At 37.7% G+C, this 23,172-nt stretch overlaps 1 protein-coding gene across 10 annotated transcripts in view; it reads left to right on the forward strand.

The window, feature by feature from the left end:
* Positions 1–23,172, forward strand: part of TP63 (tumor protein p63) — a 230,171-nt gene that overhangs the window by 143,452 nt on the left and 63,547 nt on the right. For all 10 annotated transcript variants that reach the window (XM_045199286.2, XM_045199289.2, XM_053918212.2 and 7 more), the window contains one exon: positions 12,434–12,688. In XM_045199286.2, the coding sequence (XP_045055221.1) occupies positions 12,434–12,688 (255 nt within the window). The remainder of the gene's footprint in view (positions 1–12,433; positions 12,689–23,172) is intronic.

Genomic DNA, 23,172 nt, shown 5'->3' on the forward strand with positions numbered 1-23,172 from the left:
ATTTTGATATCCAAACCCCAAACTATTTAGATGATTTCCCCCACAAAAAGAAGCATTTCCTTACAACCCAGTGTTTACGAAGCTAATTAAGTATAGTCATGGTGGTAGGCAACATGAGGAAAGCAGAAATTACTAAGTTGCAGTCACTGGTCCCTAAGAATTCACAATCCTAGAGGGCACATAAGCCTTCATAAATGACTCCAGTATAAAATGGAATGTAAAGAGACACCAGAAGGTCTCAAAGACAGTGAAGTGGCTTCATACTGTTCATGACGAAGGTCATACTTCACATAGTTTGAGGATCAGAATTTAGCCTAGGGTCAAAGGAGGAAGGTCATTCTGTGTAGACGGTAGAAAATAAATAAAAGTACAAGGAGAACAACACATGACCAGATAAAAGAGCATGATATATTGACTTGGAAAGAGAATGTTGATTTAAACACTGATCTGTATTCATTACGTAGGTCAAAATGGAAAGATTTTGTAGAAATAGCAACAAGAGATGATACGGGCTTTTATCTCACTAGAAGCTAGAACCCATGCATATTTCAAAAGCATGGATAGTGTTCAGAATTCGAGATTCAAAACTTTGTCTGTGTGCTGCAGGCATGGTAAGTGGCATTATGCAGGGAGGGGGCAAATAGCCCAAAGGATTGCTTGCGCTAGGTGAAGTGAGGGTTTCCTGTTCTCATTCCTTAGGCGGATAAGGTGCCTTACCCATTTAGGGGTTCAGTAATCACATTTTAAAGTTAATCAAAGCTGGGAACAAAGTCCAGACTGATTCTCTATGTTAATTAGGATCAACTTTATTAAGTGTTCATCTTAGAATCAGGACAAGAAAACCTTGTTCTCTGGACACTTGCTCGAAATGCAAATAGCAATCCTGGAGCGAAATGTGAGACAATACCCCAAGTATGACATTTGTCCAAGAATGGGAATTCCCAATTCTCATTGGGAAATGATAGAGCTGAAGCAAATGTGGATGTTCCATTTAAGAAACAAACAACCCCTGAAATCAAACAATAACAACAACAACCAAAAAACCCCAACAATAAAAATCAAGATCTTGGTATTTCGAACAGAAATCTTTGCCATAAATTTTTCACATTTCATTTTGTTTAAGGACACACATTTGCATTTAAAATTTGAACAGAAATATTGGACAAAGACATGTGTTTACTCATATTAATATACTCTCCTTCCACAACCTACCTCCTTCATTACTTCCATTCCACCCAGGAAGAAAATGTGGGCAATTAAAGAGATAATAGTGGGGTAGGCGAAGGTAGGTTCTGGGGGAAGAAACTCAGTGACTTGATTTAAAGGCCTTAGGAGTAGGTGGGAGGAAGAACTGGGCTCTAGGATAAATAAGGGGATGTGGAAGCTTGTAGCTCATTCCTTTCTCTTCCTTTCCCACTGAGCCCTCCACTCGTGTAGACTGTCTTTGGGAAATCATCCAGCGGTAGCATGTGATTGTCCTGAGTTTAACTCCGTGAAAGCATGACGGGAAACAATGAATTTCCACAAACTACCACATTGCTATACAACCTCCTTTGCAGAGATAAGTTCAATGAAGTGTCTGTCAAGTCTTTTCAAAGACAGTACTTAATACTTCCCCACATTTGGTTTTCTTCTTTGAACTGATAATATAACACATCTATACTGTTAAAAAAAAAAAACCCAAAACATTCCTTTCCAACTTTTGCAACAACAACAAAAAGGAAAGTTTCCTATTTCATGTTTGACAATGACTGACTTTATACACACTAACTTTCTTTTCCAAGGACAGGGTACAATAGTACTGTCGTATAGGTTTAAGCTAAGATGGCTTCACAGGATACTGTTCGCCTGCCAAAAATTCAGTGACTGATGGTAAGCGTAAAGGGCCATGTGGGTTCTAGGTGAGGAAATAACTGGCAAGAATGAAACGTGTGGAATGTTAGTGGATGTGTGTAGAGTGTAAACTGGTATCTCACGCAAAAGTTGTGATCTGAATTGCATCTTGTCTGTGTTTCTGAATGGGAAAAGAAAATTCTTGTGAAAGCTGAATTTGAGTCAAACTATATGGTGTGTTGCCGGAGGCGGAAATTTATGAAACACTCTCGTCAGCTCTTCTGGAAACACTACAAAAGAAATTGTTCTACTTTCTTATTGGTGCTAAAGCCACTAATAGGTGCAGTTTAACATAATACCCCTCTGAGAATTACCCCCCTCCCCAAAGTGAGCTTGCCTTGGAAAGATCTCAGTACAGGCATTTTCTTTTTCCTTTTAAGCTTGCACAAAACACCCAAAGGGGCCATTTCCAATCCAGGCAGCGATCTTCCTCAGGTTTATTCTTTCTCAGATCACAGAGACAATGAGCAATATGCCCTGTTTACTCAAATCAGTCTGGATTAGTGTCACTCTATTGATGGAGTCAGAATTTAAAGGAAAACCATTACCCTCTCAAAGGGCAACATCAGATGTTTTGGGAATGGCTTGATTACTTTTAAATAGACCATGTGAGACTCTGTCAGCAGACTAAGTTTGAAGACTCTAGAAGACAGACGCAGAGAGTGGTTTCACTGGGTGAAGCAGAACAACCTTTGTAAGCCTCAGGCCTGGGAAATTATTGCAATAGACAATCACGACAAGCTTGAAAGGCTAAAAATCTAAACAGTGAGATTTTAGGGAAGATATTTTTCCTGACCTATTTCTGCTGTCCAACACCACTGCCCAATTTTTTACCTCCAGGACAAATCCTTTACAGTTTTTAAGTCTCTGCTGGAGGCTGCTTTCCATTTAAAATTTCTCAGACTTCCCCACCCCATTCAGAATAACCTCTTCTTCTTCTGAACTCCTGTGCTTCTCTGCTCCTCTCTCATTACTCTCCATGTGCATGAGATACCTTCTCCCCATCTATAGATTGAAGACTCTTGGAGGGCAGAGGGTACGTGGTATGCTGGAAAGGATATCTTCACATAACAACGTGGCATATTTATGTACACTGACAGAACTAGCTCTTTGTAACTGACCTGTGCAAAAATCCATGCAATCGCACACATTGTATATTATGAATCATATGGTTTTCCTTGACATCTTGCTAGTCGTGTGTGTGTGTGTATGAGCCCAGAGAGTTATTTATTTCAATTATATTTCAAGTGGCAAAAATGTTTTCAAAAGACAGGGCAGTTTCCTAAGGAAGGACATGTACTCTAACAGAAGTAAACAGTGTGAAGTGTGTGCTGCTTTTACTTAATTGATTACTCATGAAGACAGAGAGTGCTTTTGATTTAAAAAAAAAACACCAAAACCCTGAACAAATCAGATTTTTATCTGGCTTTGCAGTCTCTTTTCAAAAGTGTTTACTTGCTTCCACACTGTTCCCTAGATTCATTTTGTCTCCTCCATGTCTCTCCATCATCACCAGAGATGAAGGCGAAATGGATGAGTAAGCTTGATGATATGCAAACACATTCCCCTTTTTGCTTTCTATGGCTACTACTAAAGGATGTCTGAGAAATCTTTGTCATTTTGCTCTTACAAGTGGTGTCACAATTTTTTTCTGTTCAAATAAGACACTAATAAGCTGTTGTAATTACTAAGCTGGTTGATTGATTGTTACTTCTCTAATGGGATAAACAGAGTGAAACGAATAGAGGGTATCCTTCAAAGCATTCTTCTGCATAGCTGGAGACTTCGTCTTTATTTTGCTCTTAAAAGTGACAGCTTAAAGGGAATAGCCCGATGTTTCATAAGTCACCATGCCTAGTTACAAAGCATAGTAAATAACTAAAATCTTTAATTATCTCAAATATCGTGACAAATGTATCAATCAGGAAGAACTTGACAAGCAAAAGCAAATTAGAACACTTGAAACAGTGTTCCTCATTTGAATATGTGTGGAATAGTACGACTGAGAAAAATACTCCTTGTTTCATTAGTTTTCCATTTTTCAACCTCTGAGTGTCTGCTTTCCAGTCTGGAAAACGAAGTCATGGACTCAGACCATTTGTAAGAAATGATCTTTAGGTTTGGTAAACTACAATCTTAGTTCCTCAAAACATACATTTGTAAGCCCTTAATTATGGCATTATTCGAAAATGCATTCTGGATAACTGGGCAGAAAATCATGGAATTTAAAGAGAGAGGGACCAATTTTGTGGCCCATCTATCAGAACAAATTCTAGACCACCAAGTAAAAAACACCACTTTGGCACAAAAATGTGAATGTATTTGTTTTAAGGAAGTAGAAGCTCATTAATAAACTTCCCAGCTAGGTGTGAGCTATTGAGTATTAGTCACTGCCTTGTGAGTGACAGGACTGGCTATTCTGCTACTAGTTCCCGTAAAAGCTGAAGCTAAAAGCACAATTCCCACCTACGAAAACAAAGCACAACACAAGGTAAAGGTCACAGAGATTATTTGGAGATGCACCATAACCTTCACCTGGCAGTAATTTATAAAGAGGTGAATCCAGTTTGGAGACAGACTTCAGCCTAAAAATCAATACCTAGCTGTGTTAGAGGAAAAGGGATACTTTGTGCAAGGGGTTTTTATTTTGAAAGGTTTTGCCTTATTCTTTTAATAAATATTTCCTGAGCACCTACTATGTTTCAGACACTGTTCCAGATATGAGACTCAACACTGAACACGCCAGATAAATTCATTCTCATAAATTTATGGTCTAGCAGAGAAATCCAACATTAAAAATTATTAATACAAATAATTAATTGTAATTATAATTATATGACGCAAAGGGAAAATTAGAGTGTTATGGCAGTGTTAAACGAAGAACACATAACTGGTTAAAGGAGGCTTTCCCTGAGAGATGCTGTTGAAGCTAAAAGTTACAAAAGGGGTGGGAAAAACTTACACGTGCAAAAAGCTTGAGGACTGAACGAGCTTTTTGCTTTTGAAAAACTGAAGAAATGGCTTTTTGGTCTTTAGTGAGCAAAAGAAAGTTTCAAGTAGCCATGTTAAAGACTTGCAGCCTTTATTCTGAGAGAATTGGAACACACTCCAGTCCCTGCAGCGTGGGAACGACGTGACCGGGTCTGCAATGCGTTCCAGGTGGTGGTAGCTCCAAGGAGCTTGGTCTCTGACTCTTTGTAACTACTCTCATTCCAGGAGCAGTTAAAGTTTGATATCCTGTCTTTAATAAATAGAAAACATTTTCTTTAGGTATAAAAAAGGAATGCTTGCATTGAGTGTAACTTTTAGGAAAGAAAAAAACTTTAGGCAGAAATCTGAGTGACTCCGATTTACTTAAGAAAGCGGGTTCTACAACCAGATTTACTGGTTTTCAGGTTTGGGCTCTGTCACTTACTACCCTGAGCTAGTTACCTAATCTTGAGGTGCTTCAGTTTCCTCATCTATAAAATATGTGTAAAATATGGGAGAATAATGCCCCCCTGCTCAGGAGGATTAAATGAGTAAATACATGCCAACACTCGAACACTGTAAGGAACTTAGTACTGACTCGGAGTGTTCAAAAGAGAAGCGATAGGAATACCTAACAAACACTCTTGTGAGTATTAGAGGACGGAATATGGGTGTTCCACATGTTTCATATTTTTAAATAAATAATTGTTTTGGAAGGAACAGGTCTTTATTTACAATATTCCAGCCTGGGGGAGGCTCAGAGCACTTAGGCTCGGCGCTCTCCTTCCCTGCCGCACTCCCCTTGTTCCCTAAAAGACTATAAGCCAATTTTTAAATAATCTGGATAGTCACAATTATTTTATTGAGATTGAGATGTCTTAAGTTTCAAATCATGGTGAGCAAAGCTATTCCCTGTGATAACATGTGGGGGGGCGTGGAGTGGTGAGGGGAAAAGGGAGACAACTATACTTGAACAACAACAAAAAAAAGAGAAAGAAAACATAGAAATAAAAAATAAAAATAATGTTCATCACATTTGATCATCCCATTGTTTTAATTCATAATTTCTGATATCAAAATTATTTTTAAATGCTTTAGACTCACTTTAAAAACCAACAAAGCATTATTGATGAGCTCCTAAAGTCACCGTGGTATGCTTTCCATATAAATGGTTTTTAAACTTCACTAAAAATTTTCATTACTGTGTCCTTTCTTCACTTAATGTTATTATGTTTGCTAAATAAGTTATCAAAACAGGGATTGCTATAGATTGAAAATGTCCTCAAACATAGTTTGTTCCAACTTTAATAAGTCCTGGTTCACTTTAAAGAAACTGAAACTCTATATTTTTTCTTTTATCTGGGTCAAGAATCACTGAATATTGAAATCACATCTTCCCCTTTTCTGCTAAGCCCAGTGCTTCTTTGGTATGTAAAGTGATGTAGGTTTATTTCAGAATTGAGATGCTCATGATTATAATTTTGTTCAATTGTCATTATTACTAGAAGGGACTACTTACTGAAATCATAGAATTTTATTTTTCCTTAATTGAGCTGTACGCAGAGTAATTTAGCTACATTTGGATCAAGTTTTAATTTCAATACATTTCACACTTCCTGGCTTTTCAAAAACCATGTCTGCTTTTTGTTGGCATTGTGGCCACCTCATCAGCCAGTTTTATATTTATTTGTCTCCCCCGCCATGACTGGTGTTAGAAGGCGCTTTTAGAAAACTCCTAGATTATGGAAACTTGGTGTTCAGAGGAATCTTGACACTTAGCGTCAGAACATAACACATTCTGGTAAAGATCTGCCTACTGTCTGTCTAGGTTTGTGTGTGTTGATTGCTTTGCTTTTACATATTGTTTATTACAAGGTATGAGTGCACTTTACCTCCAAACATTCACTCTTTAGGGTCATTTGAACTACAAAAGAAGTGCAATATTTTACATCTAACAAAATCTGGTTTTGAGAAAAATGTAATGCTAAAATGGAAAGAAGGTACTTTAACTTGACATTATAACACAAATATCTTCTTGACCTTGAATGGAGCACTTTAAGTCAATTGTGTATAATTCTAGCATAAAACAAACTATTATTCTTTGAGGTGAGACAGGTGGTAGAAGACTAAAAAATGACAAGTATTTCTCCCTAAGGCAGTGCTTGTTGAAAAGTCACTATCCTGCTGATATTTGTGGATGAAAATGTAGTAATGTCGGCTAGAGTATAAGCGAATGAATGCCTTGTAAAGCCAGGGTCATGAAGAAAACTGTTTTTCTTGTCCCAGGAGGGGCTTTAGAATGCTCACAAAAGCTTGTCCATGAAACCAAAGGTGAAAGGTTATATCAGCTGAGGAAACTCTATATGCTGCCTGAAACATTTTCAATTTCTGGGTTTGGCTAGACAAATCTGTGTAAAGAAAAAAGTTATTTTCTTTAAAGTAATCTCATGGCATTTTAAAATAGCTCTGCAGACGAGCATTTTCATTTCTAGAAGAAAATTAGAATTGACTCATTCTTATGTTCGATTATCAGAATCACTCTCCCAATAGGTAACTAAGATCCAGGTTGTTCCGGTACCTTGCCCTGGGGTAGGCAGCTCATTAGGGGAAGGTTTGGGACTTAGACCCCCACATCACCAGAGTTCTAAGTCCAGAGTTCTTTTACATTAATAGGATTCATTCAGGAATGTAAGACATGCTGAAAAATGTTCAGTTCCCTAAACTCAGATAACAGTCATTCAGTGCTTGTAAATACAACTTCTTCCAAATGAAATGTGGGCAAATAATTACTTCCTGTGACAAGGGAACATTCAAATTGAGGTAAATGAATACATTGTATATCCTAACAGTAACCTCTCCCATCCTTGATTTATCTCTCGTTCCCATTTCCCTCTTACCATACATTGTTGGCCGTCATTGCCATGTGGCCATAGAGTAGTTATTATAGACAGTAATATCTAGGAAAGAGGTTTTCAGAAACACGAATTACATCTAAGCCCCTGTTTCCATTGTACTGATCATATGACTTGATTGGAATACTTTTCTGATGTTAAATCCCTTTAGAGGAAGGTAAGTGCATTAAATAAGTAAAAATCCAGGTATTCAATAATGAGTCTTATTTATAGCGATATCTACTGATACATTATTTCTGAGTTGATGAGAAGAAAATTCAGGCCTGTGCTACATTCAGAATTTAAGATCATTAAACAGTGTAATCCAGGAAAGAAAAATACAATGAAACCAAAGCAATTACATTTATAGGACACTTTTGAAGCATTGACCAGTCAGAAAAATATTTTGATTTTTTATATTGTTATTTTAATTCTAAGCATCCAAATTGAATTTTAGTGAAGAAATAAATTAGAGTATGTAGAGGCTATGAGAATGCACAACGGCTTATGGGAGCGGGGATAAAAACAGAACAAGAAAACACTTTTCCTACATTTGGCAAATGTAGTTATACTTGTTTTTTCTTAATGATGAAAGCAAGTAGTTTGAGATTCAGCCCCGGGTCTCCCTACACTTATCACACCAGCCTCATGTTTCAGAGCACCCCAGGCTCTTCTGTAATTATCTAGAATATGCTAAGTCTCTGTGGCCAAAGCTGTTTCATCCTTTCTGTGGTCAGATGAGCTAGTCTGTAATGAACCTGAATAGATTCCAGCTACAAATGTTGGTAATTTTCCTGGGCCAAGGCAGTGAGTCTTCTATTTGAAAGTTGTTTTATAAGAAATGAGGCATCTGTTTGAATTCAGAGGCAGTTGATTATTTTATTTTATCAGGCTTACATTAGATATCATACAAATTGTGGTCACTTTCATCTTTTATATTTTATGGAAAGAAGATTGTCACCTTTTACAGATTTGAAAGGAGAAGTAGGAAATATTTTTTATTCATTCATTCATTCATTCATTCATTGGCTACAGAATATGTTAAGGTTATTCAGAAATCAAGATACCTAGTAGTTATAAACCTAGGGACAGTCTACTTCCTATTTCATTTCAAATATTCTAATAGCTTTTGTTACATGAGAAACACATGGGACAAAGGGGACCCCCCATAGAGTTCTTCCAAGGGCAGTTTCTATGACTTATATGAAAATGTCCCGGTCTAACCTCTGACCCTCTTTTGTCATTGTAAATAGACATTAAATTAGCATTCTAGCATAATGCAAATTTCTCCCCTCTGTGTTTATGGATTACTGACAGTAAAGAAGGGGCCTAAGTGCTGTTCCCTTCACTCCACCAGCTTCACTGGGGTGGAAAATAAAGGACAAATATTATGCACGTTAACTTGGTACAGAACCAGTTTCACAGACGTGCGTGTAGAGTACCATCCCAGGAGCTCTGCTCTTGGTTTAATGCCCTGCCGTCACCATTTTGGAACTCTCACTAATTTATGAGCACGAGACCCTGCATTTTCATTTTACAGTGAACCCTGGAAGTTATCGTGTGGGTCCTGCCTGTGTAACACTTCTTCTTGGCTGTGTTGGTCTGTCGTCACCTCCAATCGTACATTGTCAACATGTCCACTCTCTCTTCAAATCAAAGAATCAGCAAATAGACTCCTGTTGTTGTTAACTAAATGCGTTTTCAATGAACTTCTATAGCACTATTTCCCAAGCAAGTTTACGACATTGATTTTTAATAAAGCTGTGAAAAGTACCCCAGTGGATTTCTAATAATACAACTTTTTCTCTGATGGGTTTGTTCTTTGTGTTTGCAGCTAATTAATTCAAAGTCCATAGTTTTGATTTTATGCTTTTTAATTTATTTTTAAGATTATTGAGCATACTACATGGCTTATGTTTATTTAAAGTAAAATTTGAGAAAAATTTAAATCAAAATGTATTTTTTCATTTTTCCCTTGGATAGTAAGCAGCTTTGACCAAGCCTGAGTAATCTAGCTTTAAGTTATAAATTGCGTTTGCTTTGAAAGCAAATCCTGTTGTGGTCAAGTGAAACATTTCACCTGGAACTGTATGGAATTAAAGATTATGGCACTCACCCCTGGCTGGTGTTTGCTGCTCAGTGGATTGAGCCCTGGCCTGTGAACTGGAAGGTTGCAGGTTCGATTCCTGGTCAGGGCACATGCCTGGGTTGCATGCCAGGTCCCCTATTGGGGGTGTGTGGGAGACAACCAATGGATGTTTCTCTCCCTCTCTTTCCCTCCCTTCCCCTCTCTCTAACAATAAATAAATATTTTTTTAAAAAATCATGGCACTCAAAGTCATACTATTAATGAATTTTGCTATATAGTTTCAGCTGCTTTGGGGCCACCCAATATGTTCAGTCCAGGGGTCTCCTTCGTGCCTCTAAGACAAATGGAGTTTCCATTTCTCTTAAGTACCGAATGTTTATTCATTGGCTTTTAAAACTGGGTCCCAAAACTTGACTGTACACATATTGCAAAGAAAATTTAAAGGGCCATGTTTCTTTGTTCTCATCCAAGCCCACAATTAGCTTAAGTTCCATGCTGGGTGGCTAGAAGGAGGAAGAAAGGGGTGGCCCAGCAGGCATTTTACTGCGTGTGAGAAAGTGTTCCTCCAAGTTTCTTTGTCCTTTTGGTCAGGGATGGCTGCCTCCCTAATTGTACTGCTGTAGGGAAGCACGTGCCTGCTGGAGCATTATCTGATTCCCACAGGACGTTCAGAAGTGCTTTGTATATTGACCCTTAACTTGAACACAAATATCTTTTCAATCCCCTTCTTAGGTTCTCGCCACATGCTTGGAAACCTAACAGCTTTAATTTAGCCAGGGGTGTGGATGCATTTGTAGGGGCCTCAGGTTTTTTTCCCCCTCTAGTTAGTTGTCTTACCTACATTTTTGCTGTTCTTGTCAAATGGGGAAGCTGAAGGTGGAGGGGAAGAGATGCAGAAGTCAGAGGGGAGAGAAGGCGAGACTAACAGCTGCTCTTGTCAGCATGGGGATAAGTGTAAAGAGATTAATAGTTATTTGAAGAGCAAATGGGGACATGGCATCCAGCAGTGGAATGCGAATGTATGAATGTGATGGGACGAGCAGGCGACCATTAACATTTAGACAGATGCTCTCTGGACTGAATGGAATGGCAGAGTTCGTTCCTTCTCCCCACGTGAAGTGAATACATAAGATTTAGTAAAACACTTTTATTAAACGTTAAGTTTAATTCAATTTTTTAAGCGTCTATTCCTCTGTGAGTTTTTTCTTCCCCATTGTTTTACATAGTCTGAGTCTCAGAGTCATACAGGGTGGGACAGAAGTGGGTTTACAGTTGTGAGTATGTGAAACACAGAGTTTATTCTTGTATTATAATTTATTAATTATTAAATTTTCTAATGAATGACTGTAAACCTACTGTATCCTACCCTCTATATCAACTGAAGAGCCAGACAACTAATTTCCTTGATAAAATAGGTACCCCAGTGCCACAGAACTGCCTTCTTCTTCTTGGTTTTCGTTTGGCCTCCCTTCATTAACTGGTAGAAACAATGAGATTTCCATGTGTCAGAAGGTTTCACAAAGGAAAAACTGTACAATAGGCCCCCTTCTGGAAATGTGTCCGATTTGACTCAGGTTTAGGAATGACTTGAATTATCTGATCAGGCTGACAGTCGTGCTGGCCTGGGCAGGGCCCTAGACTCTGAACCAGAAGACTTTGTTTTGGAATCCCCATTCTCTGCCTATTAGCCAATGCTCCAGGAAATTGCTTCCCTTCTCTGACAGCACTATAGTAAAGTTGTTTTGCAGATTAAATAAGAAATTAATTCATTCTTTCCATAAACTCTTACTGAGTACCTCCTCTGTGCTCAGCTCTGTTCACATAAAGGCATCTGACAGAAGAGCTACATGAGCTAATGTACTTCTGAATTATATTGAACATAGAATATTAATCATAGCTACAAGGTATTGCTTACATATATTCTGTTCTAGAAAAGAATAAACTGCTAGAAAATTAAAGAACAGATTAAAAATTAGGTTGTGTTTGTACTGGCACGTTACCTTTCAAAATACACAGTTGGCTGTAACCCCTCTACGTGTGCCCCTCCAGCCTTTAAGAAACTAGCCCTTGGGGGCAATTCTGTATACCCTGGGACAGAATTTAGAGTTATAAAACTATATAATGTATATGTTTCATATACAATAATCTGATTCTTAAATTCCCTCAAGAACATGTCTACCCAGTGGTCTCTTTCTGAACAGCATGGCAAAAGAAAAGAAAAAAAAAAAAAAAAGGAAGAGCAGGAGGTATTCATTTATTTTAAAGAATTCCTGAGCAACTACTCAGGACTGGGCAGTTTTTGCCCCGTTTGTGAATAAGAACGTATATTCTACTTTCAAATGCTCTTGAGAAGGCCACTCTCTCCAAAGGTTGCATCCAGGAGCTGTGTGATCCGTGCAGGTCAAACAACATACACAGGCATGTCTGAGTCTTCTCTTGTTTCCAACTGTGTAACGCCAATTGGTCATTTAGCCTTGATTGTTAGGGACCTGAGGTCGAACCCATGGAATGCTGCACCAAATGATGCCTTTTCAGGAGCATTGATCTGCAACTTAAATGGCTAACATTGGGGTTTCTGGGTGTCCTGCAGCCACAGTACACAAACCTGGGGCTCCTGAACAGCATGGACCAGCAGATTCAGAATGGCTCCTCATCCACCAGCCCCTACAACACAGACCACGCGCAGAACAGCGTCACAGCGCCCTCGCCCTACGCGCAGCCCAGCTCCACCTTTGATGCCCTCTCGCCATCACCTGCCATCCCCTCCAACACCGACTACCCAGGTCCGCACAGCTTCGATGTGTCCTTCCAACAGTCCAGCACTGCCAAGTCGGCCACCTGGACGGTAAGAGCACCGAGAACCAATAGACAGGCCATTAAACCTGACCTCTAGTACAAGGGCCATCTTTAACACCCCCCAAAGACTTCTCTCCCTGCATAGCTGAGAGATCCATATTAAATGGTGGAAAAATTTCCCTGTCCTCTGAGGGCATTTTGTGTCTGAATATTTAACAGTGAAATAGAGAACAAGTGCCATTTAGTGGGAAAAGCCTGGATCTGGGAACCCAAGCCTCGTGTTCTGGCGGGCTCCTAGCAGTTTCAGCGGATGTGTTTGTTCTTGCTTGATTCACGCTGCTGGGAAGTTCTTTGCGTGTTAAGTTTTTTGAAAAATGTAAAGCATTATGCCAACAAGAATTATCATAATCATAGGATATGTGTTTGTAGTCCCTAGAATGTAGGATGGTTACCAGTTTCATATTTTGGAAAAGTAAACATTAAGGGGTGATTAAAAAAATAGAGTAAAACCAGAAATACAGCATCTGTAACAAGAAATTAAAACCTCATTATTAATGAATGCCTAAGTTTGTTTATACATGTAGGTTCTATAACATTAATTATACTTTATTGATACATATATATTTATTACTTAGAAACATTTTTCCCCAAAAAGAAGCCTCTAAAGCTATGTCTTAGTGCCCTGAATTAATCCAAAAATATTGTTTTAAAACACTGAAAAAAAGTTTTCGTATATAACTTTTCTAAGAAAGCATGGAAATATTTTCAAAAATTCAGAAGGTACATGAATGTTCAAAGTTTATTTTGTAATGGATTATAACATGAGCAAGTCCAAATATAAGGGAGGGGACCTATAAGACTGGTTTTAACTGGTTGATCAAAGAATGCCCAAGACCTAAGTGGCATGCATATTTGTCAAACAGTTTAATGTCTTCATGAATTATAGAAATGCTTCCAAATACCATCATCTTGTAAAGAAGTAGCTTTAAAATTGTTTTAATAGGTTTTTTCCCCCTCGCTAGCAAATAGGCTTCTTTGGAAAGCATTCTCTTGTTGTGTTATAGTATTCACTCACTACAGGCTTTGATCCAATTGAAAGGAGTTTATGAAATAATCTGCATTCGTGACACTGCATTCCAACATAATTTCACATGTGCTCTCATTTTGACCTCACTTCTTTGCGGACAAGGCAGAACATGTTTTATAACTCCCATTTTACTAGTAGAGAAAGCTGAACAGTGTGGAGGTCAGGTGAGTTTCCTAACGTTACAGAGGCTTTTGTGCAACTGGACCTATTTCTGACTCTGCTTTCCCCCACTAAATTGTGTCCTTTCTTCTTTCACCATTTCACATCAGGATGTCCCACATATCTACATATCTAAACATTTTAGTGCTTTTTTTATGGTTTGAGAAGTGGTTTTGTCATGGTTCACACTTCAACCATCATGTCTAAGTATTAGCTTAAAACTTGATCTCTCCTTCATGTGTTATTTGTCAACTGCGTCATGATCTTTAGTCTCTTTTATAGTAATAACCCCGGAGATGGACACTAAAGGTAAGTAAACTTAGAGTCCATAGGCTTTAAATAAATATTGGTTGATCAATCTAAGTGATCTTCTGCTGAAGAACCAATCAAATGAGCATGTCCTAAATAGAACATTGGTGTGTTACAGAATAAGTGTCACCAGTTGGACATTTAAATCACTGTTGCTCAAGGCTGTTTCTTGCTCGGCATAGTCAGGCAGAGTTCCACTTTATTAAAAGTGAGCACATCTGAAGGGATGATGGGTAGATTGGGGCCACTAAGTGCTAATCACTTCTCTTCTAAAATGGTTTAAGAACAATAGGGATGGAGGTTGATACAGGTACAACATCCTATCAGTCTTCCTCTTTCCTTCTGCCCTGCCTCCTCATACAGATATTTGAAAGCTTTTTTTTTTTTTTCAAATTTAGCACAACCCTCAACCATTTTTAATCACAGCCCCTCTCCTACAGAAGTAAATTGTCTCACAAGAAAAGTTTGGAGATTTCAACACCATATTCCGCAACACCTATTTCTTAGGCATTTGTGTACTTTAAAGCAATTCTTCAGAATAAAGTAATATATTTTAAAACTGCCCACAAACTGGAAGCAGCTGAAGCAGCTGTCTTTAGAAAGAGGCCACACTTATTGCATACTGTTCTGCTGATTCTTTAACAAAATCTTTTTAGTATCATTTTATCACTTGTCATCCTTTCATGTTGAGTTTTTCTTTAATTTCTGGTTTACTTAGAATTACTGCCAAAATGTAATTAATATATTTAAAGTATATATGCATATTTTTCTTTGCTTTCTCTATATTTTAAATAACAAATGTGATTGTGTTTCCAGTTTCATAAAAATATGGTATTTATTTTAAACTTCTTCCAATGAAATGAAGTGTGATAATGTTGTTCCATATTCTCTATTTCACACACACACACATCAACACTGAATTTAGGATTTAGCTTCAGACTTCTTATGTCTACAGTGTAATTGCCACTAGTTATCAAGGACTACCATTTAATTTAATGGAGTGCTGGGCTAGTACTGTAGCCAGGAATCATCAGTCATAGGACACTTGACAGAATGATAATTTGGAAATGGCAAGAAACTTCGGTGCAGATTTCAACCCTGAAATTTACTAGCAGCATATGGAACCTGCCCAAAGAATTCAATCTCTTTAAACCTCACTTTCCTCACCTACAAATGGAGATGTTAATACTTTTCTTATCATGAGGATTATATGACACGTGTGGGGACACCTACCAGCCCCTGGCTAGTCATAGGCACACGTAAGTGTTAATTGAGTATGAGTTTGAATCCCTTTGTTTTATGTGTTGATTGTAGTTTTGTTGAGGGTTCATTTGTACAAGTAATAATTTGAAAGAATGCAAAGCAAGGTATCTTCTACTTCTTTTCTTAGTGCTTTTGGGACTGTGATGATAATCCACTATCGAAATAGATGAATAGATGACATAGGGTGATAAAGGGCTCTCCCGCACATGGACTTCAGGCTGCTGTGCTCCTTTCCTAGGCCTGCCCAGACAGATGCCAGCTCAAGGATGGGCCCTTTCCAGATTTAAGGACATTAGACTCCTGGCATTTATTTCTCATTTTTAGTTTTGTTTTTGTTTTTATCTTTCCTGGAGGATTTTTTTCATTGCTTTTAGAGAGATAGGAAGGGAGAGAGAGAAAGAGAAACATTGATGTGAGAGAAAAATATTGATTGGTTGCCTTCTCATAAGTGCCCTGACCTGGGATCGAACCTGCCACATGGGTATGTGCCCTGACCATGAATTGAACTTGCAACCTTTCGGTCCACAGAATGATGCTCCAACTCACTGAGCCATACTGCCCAGGGCTATTTCTCATTTTTAATCTGCCCCTTAGTTTATAGGGATATCTTCTTTTATTCTCCATGTTAAATAACAGATAACAGTGAACCACACTTGTTGAAGGGTCAGCATATTGATTTGTGGCAGCAAAGTACTGTAGGTCGCCCAAACACTCATCAGGGTGGAACTGGGCCAGCAAATTGTGGCATATCCATATAGAGAAATACTCTATGTCCATTTAAAAGAATCCCAAGTACTGATCTGCAATGCTTTTGGCAGTGCTAGTGGGGAAAAGATAAGCTTTCTATGGCCCCTACTTGAGGATGAGAGTATCGGTAAGGACAGCACTTCTGGGGCCAGAGTGTTTTCTCTTGCTCCAGTGAAGAGGCCTGTTTGTGAATATAGGTCAATGTCTTGATTCTTAGACTCATGTACCTCTGTCAGTTTGAGAGCTGGGGGTTTTTTCTTCCACAACCAATGGCACACTGTACTCTGTGTGCAAGCAAACACTGTGAAAATCCTCAGATTAGTGTTTTTCTGTTGTGCTCACCTTGAGATAGTGGCCCAGCCTTAGGATGTATGACCACTTTGTGCTAAGGACTATTTCTTCCTTCATAGACTTCAAGATCTTGGACGGCAGACACTCTGACCCAGGTCCCAGCACAATTTCCAACATACAATAGGCCCTTAATAAATATTAAGAAACTTTATTTTTCCCTCATGGTTAAAGGAAACAATTATAGTTCCAAGGAGTGTTCCGCAATTCTTTCTCATCTGGCTTATTAACTGTCCATGAATTTGGTACCTTTCACCTCCACCCATGATTAATAGCATTCTTCCTTTGCCTTTCCTAATCATGCCAGCCTCATGGTGTGCTCAGAGCTTTGAGGAATCTGACTTGAGTAAGTGGAGAGTTTAAGGAGGTGGCATTTGAAAGGGGAACAGCCAGTTCCCCGGAGAGTTTCATTGATCCCAGCACATTGGCCTCACAAGCTGCTCCTCTTGGCTCGGGAGGAGGGGTTAGATGCGTGCCTGTGGCCCACCCTCCCAGTCATCAGGTTACCTGTAATGTAAGACTTCCAGAATAAGGCTGCCAGCTCTGCAGAAACCTAATGCAAGCCAGCTCATTACGTGGCTTTCTGGAATTTTGGGACTCTCAAGGATAGCTCATCAAAGGACATGATGTACAGACAGGCTTTTCAATGGTGAATATGATTTATCAGCTTCCTTTCACAAAGGGAACACTTCTCCCCTAAGAATTGGAGCCTTTAATTGGAGCTTGAGCTGGTCTTACATTTGAGTGGCTGCTAGATTTCAATGGTGAAGGATGGGAGGGAAATGAGTTGAGTTGGCTCCTGCCAGTGATACATTTGTTAATCATAACAAGGTTATTTTCGCTTCCTGCTGTAGCCGTCCTGTAAATCTCCCAACATACATTTAGAAGTGCCTTTTTATACCTCTTCCATGATTGAGAAAATAGTAAGTTTGAGCACATTCACCTGTTGCCTAAGCTGTGTCTTAGTTCAGAATATTAAGTAAGAATATTGTAAATAAAGTACTTGGAGACTCTTGGTAATGGTTCATGTTACTTACTCAACTCTTGACTTTGGACTTACAAATGAATTTCCATTGTAAGACATGCTTCAGCGGTGTTGTCTCAAGTCCAGAGCAGAATAACTTCATCAGGATCTTTGCCTGAACTTACTTAAATTGATTCTAGATCAATGCATTTGTAAGAATCTAAGTTCCCCTAATATATTGTTTATGACCCCTACCATACGATACTAATATATTGAATGCACTGTAGAGTTTCTATTTTTAAAAAAATTAATATTGACTCATTGCATCCAATATTAGAGCATACTACTGATTAAAGGGAAATAAATAGCAAGTTTAAATAAAATTGGCTTTTCCTTTACTATTGCAAAGAACATAACAGCAAAAGCCCTTTTTGTGTTTCTTATTCTGCTCCTCCTCCTTTCCTTTTACCTTTCTCTTTTCCCCTCTTTCCTCTTCTTCTCCTTCTTCATTGCTGCTATCATCAAGAGTGGTCAATTTGGTTTTGTAGATATTACCAGCCGCTAAGTATCTTGTTTTTTCACTACAGCTCCATTTTCTCAGAATGGTGGATTTATATGGGAAAGATCCCAATGTGAATCAATCACCAAGGAAATTTCCATCAAGAATAGGAATATGATCATCAAGCCCTTTTCGTTGAACAAATCACTTTGGTAATGGAGATGGCAAACCTAAATATCAGTGGGACACAGGAAGACAGCGTACTTGTGTCTAGTGGTGCCAACAGAGATGGGGGCCAAATGAGCTTACACACCCTGTCTACAGGGGTAGCTGCTTTACAACCCCAGCCTGTTGTCATGGAGGAGAGCTGGCCTGATGTTAAAAGAGTAATTTTTCAAGAACAGCTAGAAACCTGGATTAGCACATAATATCTCCATCTCTTTAAATTACAGTATATATATTTTTAAAGTTATAAAACACTACAGACCAGACAAAACAATAGGCAGGCTGAATGTCATTCTTACAATATATTAATGATGACAAGGGATGATTACTTAATGTTTAAATAAAATACCTAGAACCTAGAGCAAGCATCTAAGAAAAAGTTACTAATAAATATATTCCACTTGGAAATAATAATTCTCTATCCCTTTCAAATGTTTTTTAGATTACTTTCTTCCTAAAAAATCTAAGCAATATATTGTCAAAGTAGATTTTTATATTGCTTTATAGATTACTTTTTTCCTAAAAAACCTAAGCAATACATTGTCAAAGTAGATTTTCCTCAATTTGTTTTCTTGTGGTAAATGACCTCCTTATCTGCACATTCCTATAAATAAATATTTATTTTATAAAAAAAGTTATGTAGTATTGAATCCTTTTCAGAAAGGATCTCATTTGTTTGTTTTTGTTTTTATCATTACAGAATGTATGGGTTTCTGTAACTTAACTATAAAATTGGCCAAAGCTGTAATTAGAAAAGGGCAACAGGATTTAAAGGGCTTCAAATCAATTTTCTAAGCTCACTAACTGATGGCCTGTTTCTAATTGGCACATGGAGAGTGTGCGGGAACAAAAACCACCTGAAAATTGAGCTATAAACAGAGAATACTGTCATGAGAATTTTTTAATGACTCAAGGAAAACACAGTATATCATTAAGCTCGATCAGCGATCCCTTAAAATCAGCCCTGAACGAGGTGGGCCATTTACTGTGGGATTGCTGCTCTTGATGCATTCCCATATGAGCTTTGCACCTTCTTCCGTTTGCCTTCCCCAGTGTTAGCGGTTTCCGGAGGGCGGCCAAGTCTTGCAGAAGTTTCCACCCGTTCGGGTGGAAAAGGGCAGATGTATTTTTCTCAGGAAAGGTGTCTAGCAGTCAGCTGTCATGTCATGAGTAAAAGCAACTGCATATGAAATAAATCCTCATAGTTTTCTATCAGCAGCAATTAGTATGTCTACTCAGCTCACTAGGACCAGAAGGTGACTTGAGATAGCATAGCTTTCTGCCCAACTTCCAATTCTTTGAGATTAAAGAAGAGTTTATTGTAAAATAGAAAGGAAACATCTTCGACTCTTTGATGTCCTGCAGATGTTCTGTAGCTGTGGAATGGTTTTTAGAACAAGGGGTCCTGTAATTAGGCAAACAGAGGCCTAAAGGTAACAATATGAGCAGCTGTCTCTCCCGTGGCTTTTAATAATGATTATAGCCCATCATCAGGTTCCTTTCAGCTGAAATTTAAAACAAAATTGGTGGTAGCCAGAGATCCAAATGTAGTTTATTGTGAGGCAAATTGAGGAGGTATTCTCACTTTACAAATAGAATGGGCCTTCTCTTTTTATTTGAATTTAATAGTGAAGACTCATGATTTCTTAGTGAAAAAAAAAGCCCCTATAATTTGCCACCATACTATTATAGTAGAAAGGTCTAAGGAATTGGAACATAATTTTTGATTGTTTTACACAGAGTTAATACTGAATTTTCAAGTCTATGAGACAGGTATTCCTTCATGGGTTACTCATTTCATTTTTCTTTTTGCTTTAGTTTTTATGCTGCATATTTAACCCATATCACTAAATCTTGTGAAAATTATAATGAATAAGGACACCATTGCAAAAGACTTTTCTTTGAGTGGTTTTCAAGTTGTGTTAAATAAGAAGGCTGACGATTACTTAACAAGAATGCCAGTTTGAATTTAAGAAGTCGTCTGACAGGCTGGGAAGAGTGTGGCTCCAGACGTAGAACACAGGGCTCAAGGACACCCTCCGGGGCCTGCAAAGCTGTGTGGTCTGAGGCGAGCGGCTCAGTCTCTGTCCATCTGTCATGTAGGTACTGGAATACGGCAGGATCTCGAAGAATGTCGTTTCGTTATACTTTTGATGAGCTGCTGCAGGAACTTAACTCTTATTTATATCAATCAGCCTATGGTAAAACTGGTTTCTTTATACGTTGCTTTGCCGCTGTTCCGAGAACCTATAGAGGATGTTAGGCAGACTTAGATTTACCTGCATGAATAGATGAAGACAGAATCATACCCATGCTTACAGTTCGGGCAGTTTTCGGAGTTTTTGCATTTATAAGCACATATAAGTGAAAAAATAATATATATAAATCCCAATAAATAAATGAGATAAAAATATATTATATACGGGTGTATATATACATATTTTAATATAAAATAATTTTTATTAAAATGAATTGGGTCCTGTAACTGTTACTTAGTTACTTTTTTCTTAGAATCTCAGAGTTTTATTGCTAACATTTAGTAAACCAATAACAAAGTTGTAATTATGATCATTTTGACTGAATCATTAGAGGATAATTTACTTTTTCTTTGAAATGCAATAAATAAATATGCATATCTCTATAAATTCAAGTATGTTACTCTAGTCGAGTAACAAAAGAGTTAATTTATAATACTTATAATTTGGGCTAGAAAGATATTTCTTCCTTTTCTCTCCCCTTTTATTTACCTTTTTCTTTTACCTTTGTGTTTTGAGATTTTCATATTTATGACTATACAGCCCCAAGGTGAAACAATGTAAGTTACATCTCCTTTTTTCTTCCCTCCTTTGTACTCTTGGAAAAAAAGCGAGTTTCCTTTTGCATAAGAGCAATGTTATAATTATGGATTCCATTTCTGAGCAAAGGACTGTGATCGAGTCAAAGACCCGATTCACTCGGTGTCATAAAGCCGAGCTCTGACTACTGTAAACCACTGTAATCATTTAAAATAGCAAAGTCATTCTCATAGCCCTATAAAATTTGCTGAAATATCTTGTGTGCTTTGACATATGTGTATTAAGTTTACTTAACATAAAATGTTATTTTTATAAATGTGACATCAAAAACAGACATGCTATTATAATTAATATTTTATTTAGCATTTTGACATGCCAGAATTTTGAGGCATTTGATGTATAATAATTTTATGTTTCTCAAAATTTTTTTCTAGGAAATTAGAATGAACACTGATCCAACATTGTTAAGAATGATACTGGGAAAAAGAAATTCTGTAGTATAGACCATTCTGTCAGAGATTGGATCAACTTTTGAAGATATTACTAAGAATTTTACTTATTAAAAAAGTCAGATCTTATTTAATCTGAAAATAATAGGCTTTGTGTGTGCCCGCCACTGTGCTCTCTACATAGGCCGTTGAGAGGGTGAAATGCCCCAAAGGCAGCTGTCTGTGAGAAGGGCTGGGAGTGCTAATGGACAGAGTTCTGTTCCTTTGTTTTGGTAATAGCGAGGTATTTAAGGACACAAGTTTTGTACTGGATACAGGGTTGGCGTTGCCTTTAAATATTATCTGTTCGTTACCTACACTCACTCTTCTAACCTTTCTGTACAAAACCATAGAAGTAATGGGGAAGGCTCTTGGGAAATAATGTTTATTGATAACTGGATAAAGCAGATTGATCAACAGGTAACTGGGAAGGTATTTTCATAATAAAAGTTGGGAATAATATTTTTTGTCCCTCCACAGTTAAATGGATGCATAGAAAATCTATCCTGTTGTGAAGACACTTGGAAAATAACTATTTTAATCAATCTATTAAAAAGAAAGTCATCAACCTGTAGGAGTTACCATGGATACTTCATTCATAGGCTTATGTTGTTCTTCCACAGTACTCACTGGTAATAGATGATATTTTATATTTATCTTCAAAGAGTATGTCTGAGAATCATCATATAATTTCACAAATATTAACTCACCTGTGACTCTTTTGGTGTAAAAACTAGAATGTCAGGTGATTGGGAACTTGCATTCTAGAGAAAGGAAAATACTCAGCAGCAGAGCCGCAAGGAAATACAGACTTCTTCTAGTCCAGTCTCCTACTCCAGAAGCAGTTAAATACATAGCGATCTGTATGAGTTTTTCTAATGTACTCATTTTGCAGAATCGATTTCTTTACTAGCACTCCTTGATTTTCAGCTATAATGCTTTTCTTCACACGAACATTGGAGGTAGGTGTTAAAAGGCATAAGAACTGGGAACAGATTTTTTTTTTAATTTAAGTTTTTATAGATTCTTTCCTCAACCACCACCCACGTGGAATTATCATCTTAGATACTTTGGGATTAGGAGTAAGAACAGGAAGAGGGTAATCAAAAGGGAGAATATGAAAGAGAGGAAGTGAAGTGCTTAGAAAACAGTGACTAGGTCCCTCTATAAAAGCACAGCATGCTCACTTCAAATTTGTTAGTGGGTGTTTTCTAAGGTAATATTGCAGCTTTTGTGGTATATTTTCAAGGTGTAGACATCAATTTAGAGGAAAACAGCCAAACCAATTCAAACAGAATGTTCAAATTCAGTCTAGAATCTTTACTTTCTTAATCACTGGCTTCTATAGTTTGCTCTAAGTTTTTGCTTCAAAGTATCAGAACATACTCATTTCTTTGTCTTCTTAGTGAATTTCTGCTCCTTGACTGAGCTATTTCTCAGTCAAGGAGCAGAAAGGGGTGGAAATGGAACTTCTTACTTTCTTTGGTCTAGAAAGTCTTGTTCCTTTTTAAGAACTGTGCATTTTTTTTTTCAAAATAAACCCAATACTAGGTGGTCTTAGTCAATGAATATGATCAATATGTCATTCTCTATACTTTCCTAAAATGCTTTGAAATTTCCAAGGAAGAAGGTTTCCATAATTATCTGGC

The sequence above is a fragment of the Desmodus rotundus genome, chromosome 2 (genome assembly GCF_022682495.2).
Source record: "Desmodus rotundus isolate HL8 chromosome 2, HLdesRot8A.1, whole genome shotgun sequence".
NCBI lineage: Eukaryota > Metazoa > Chordata > Mammalia > Chiroptera > Phyllostomidae > Desmodus > Desmodus rotundus.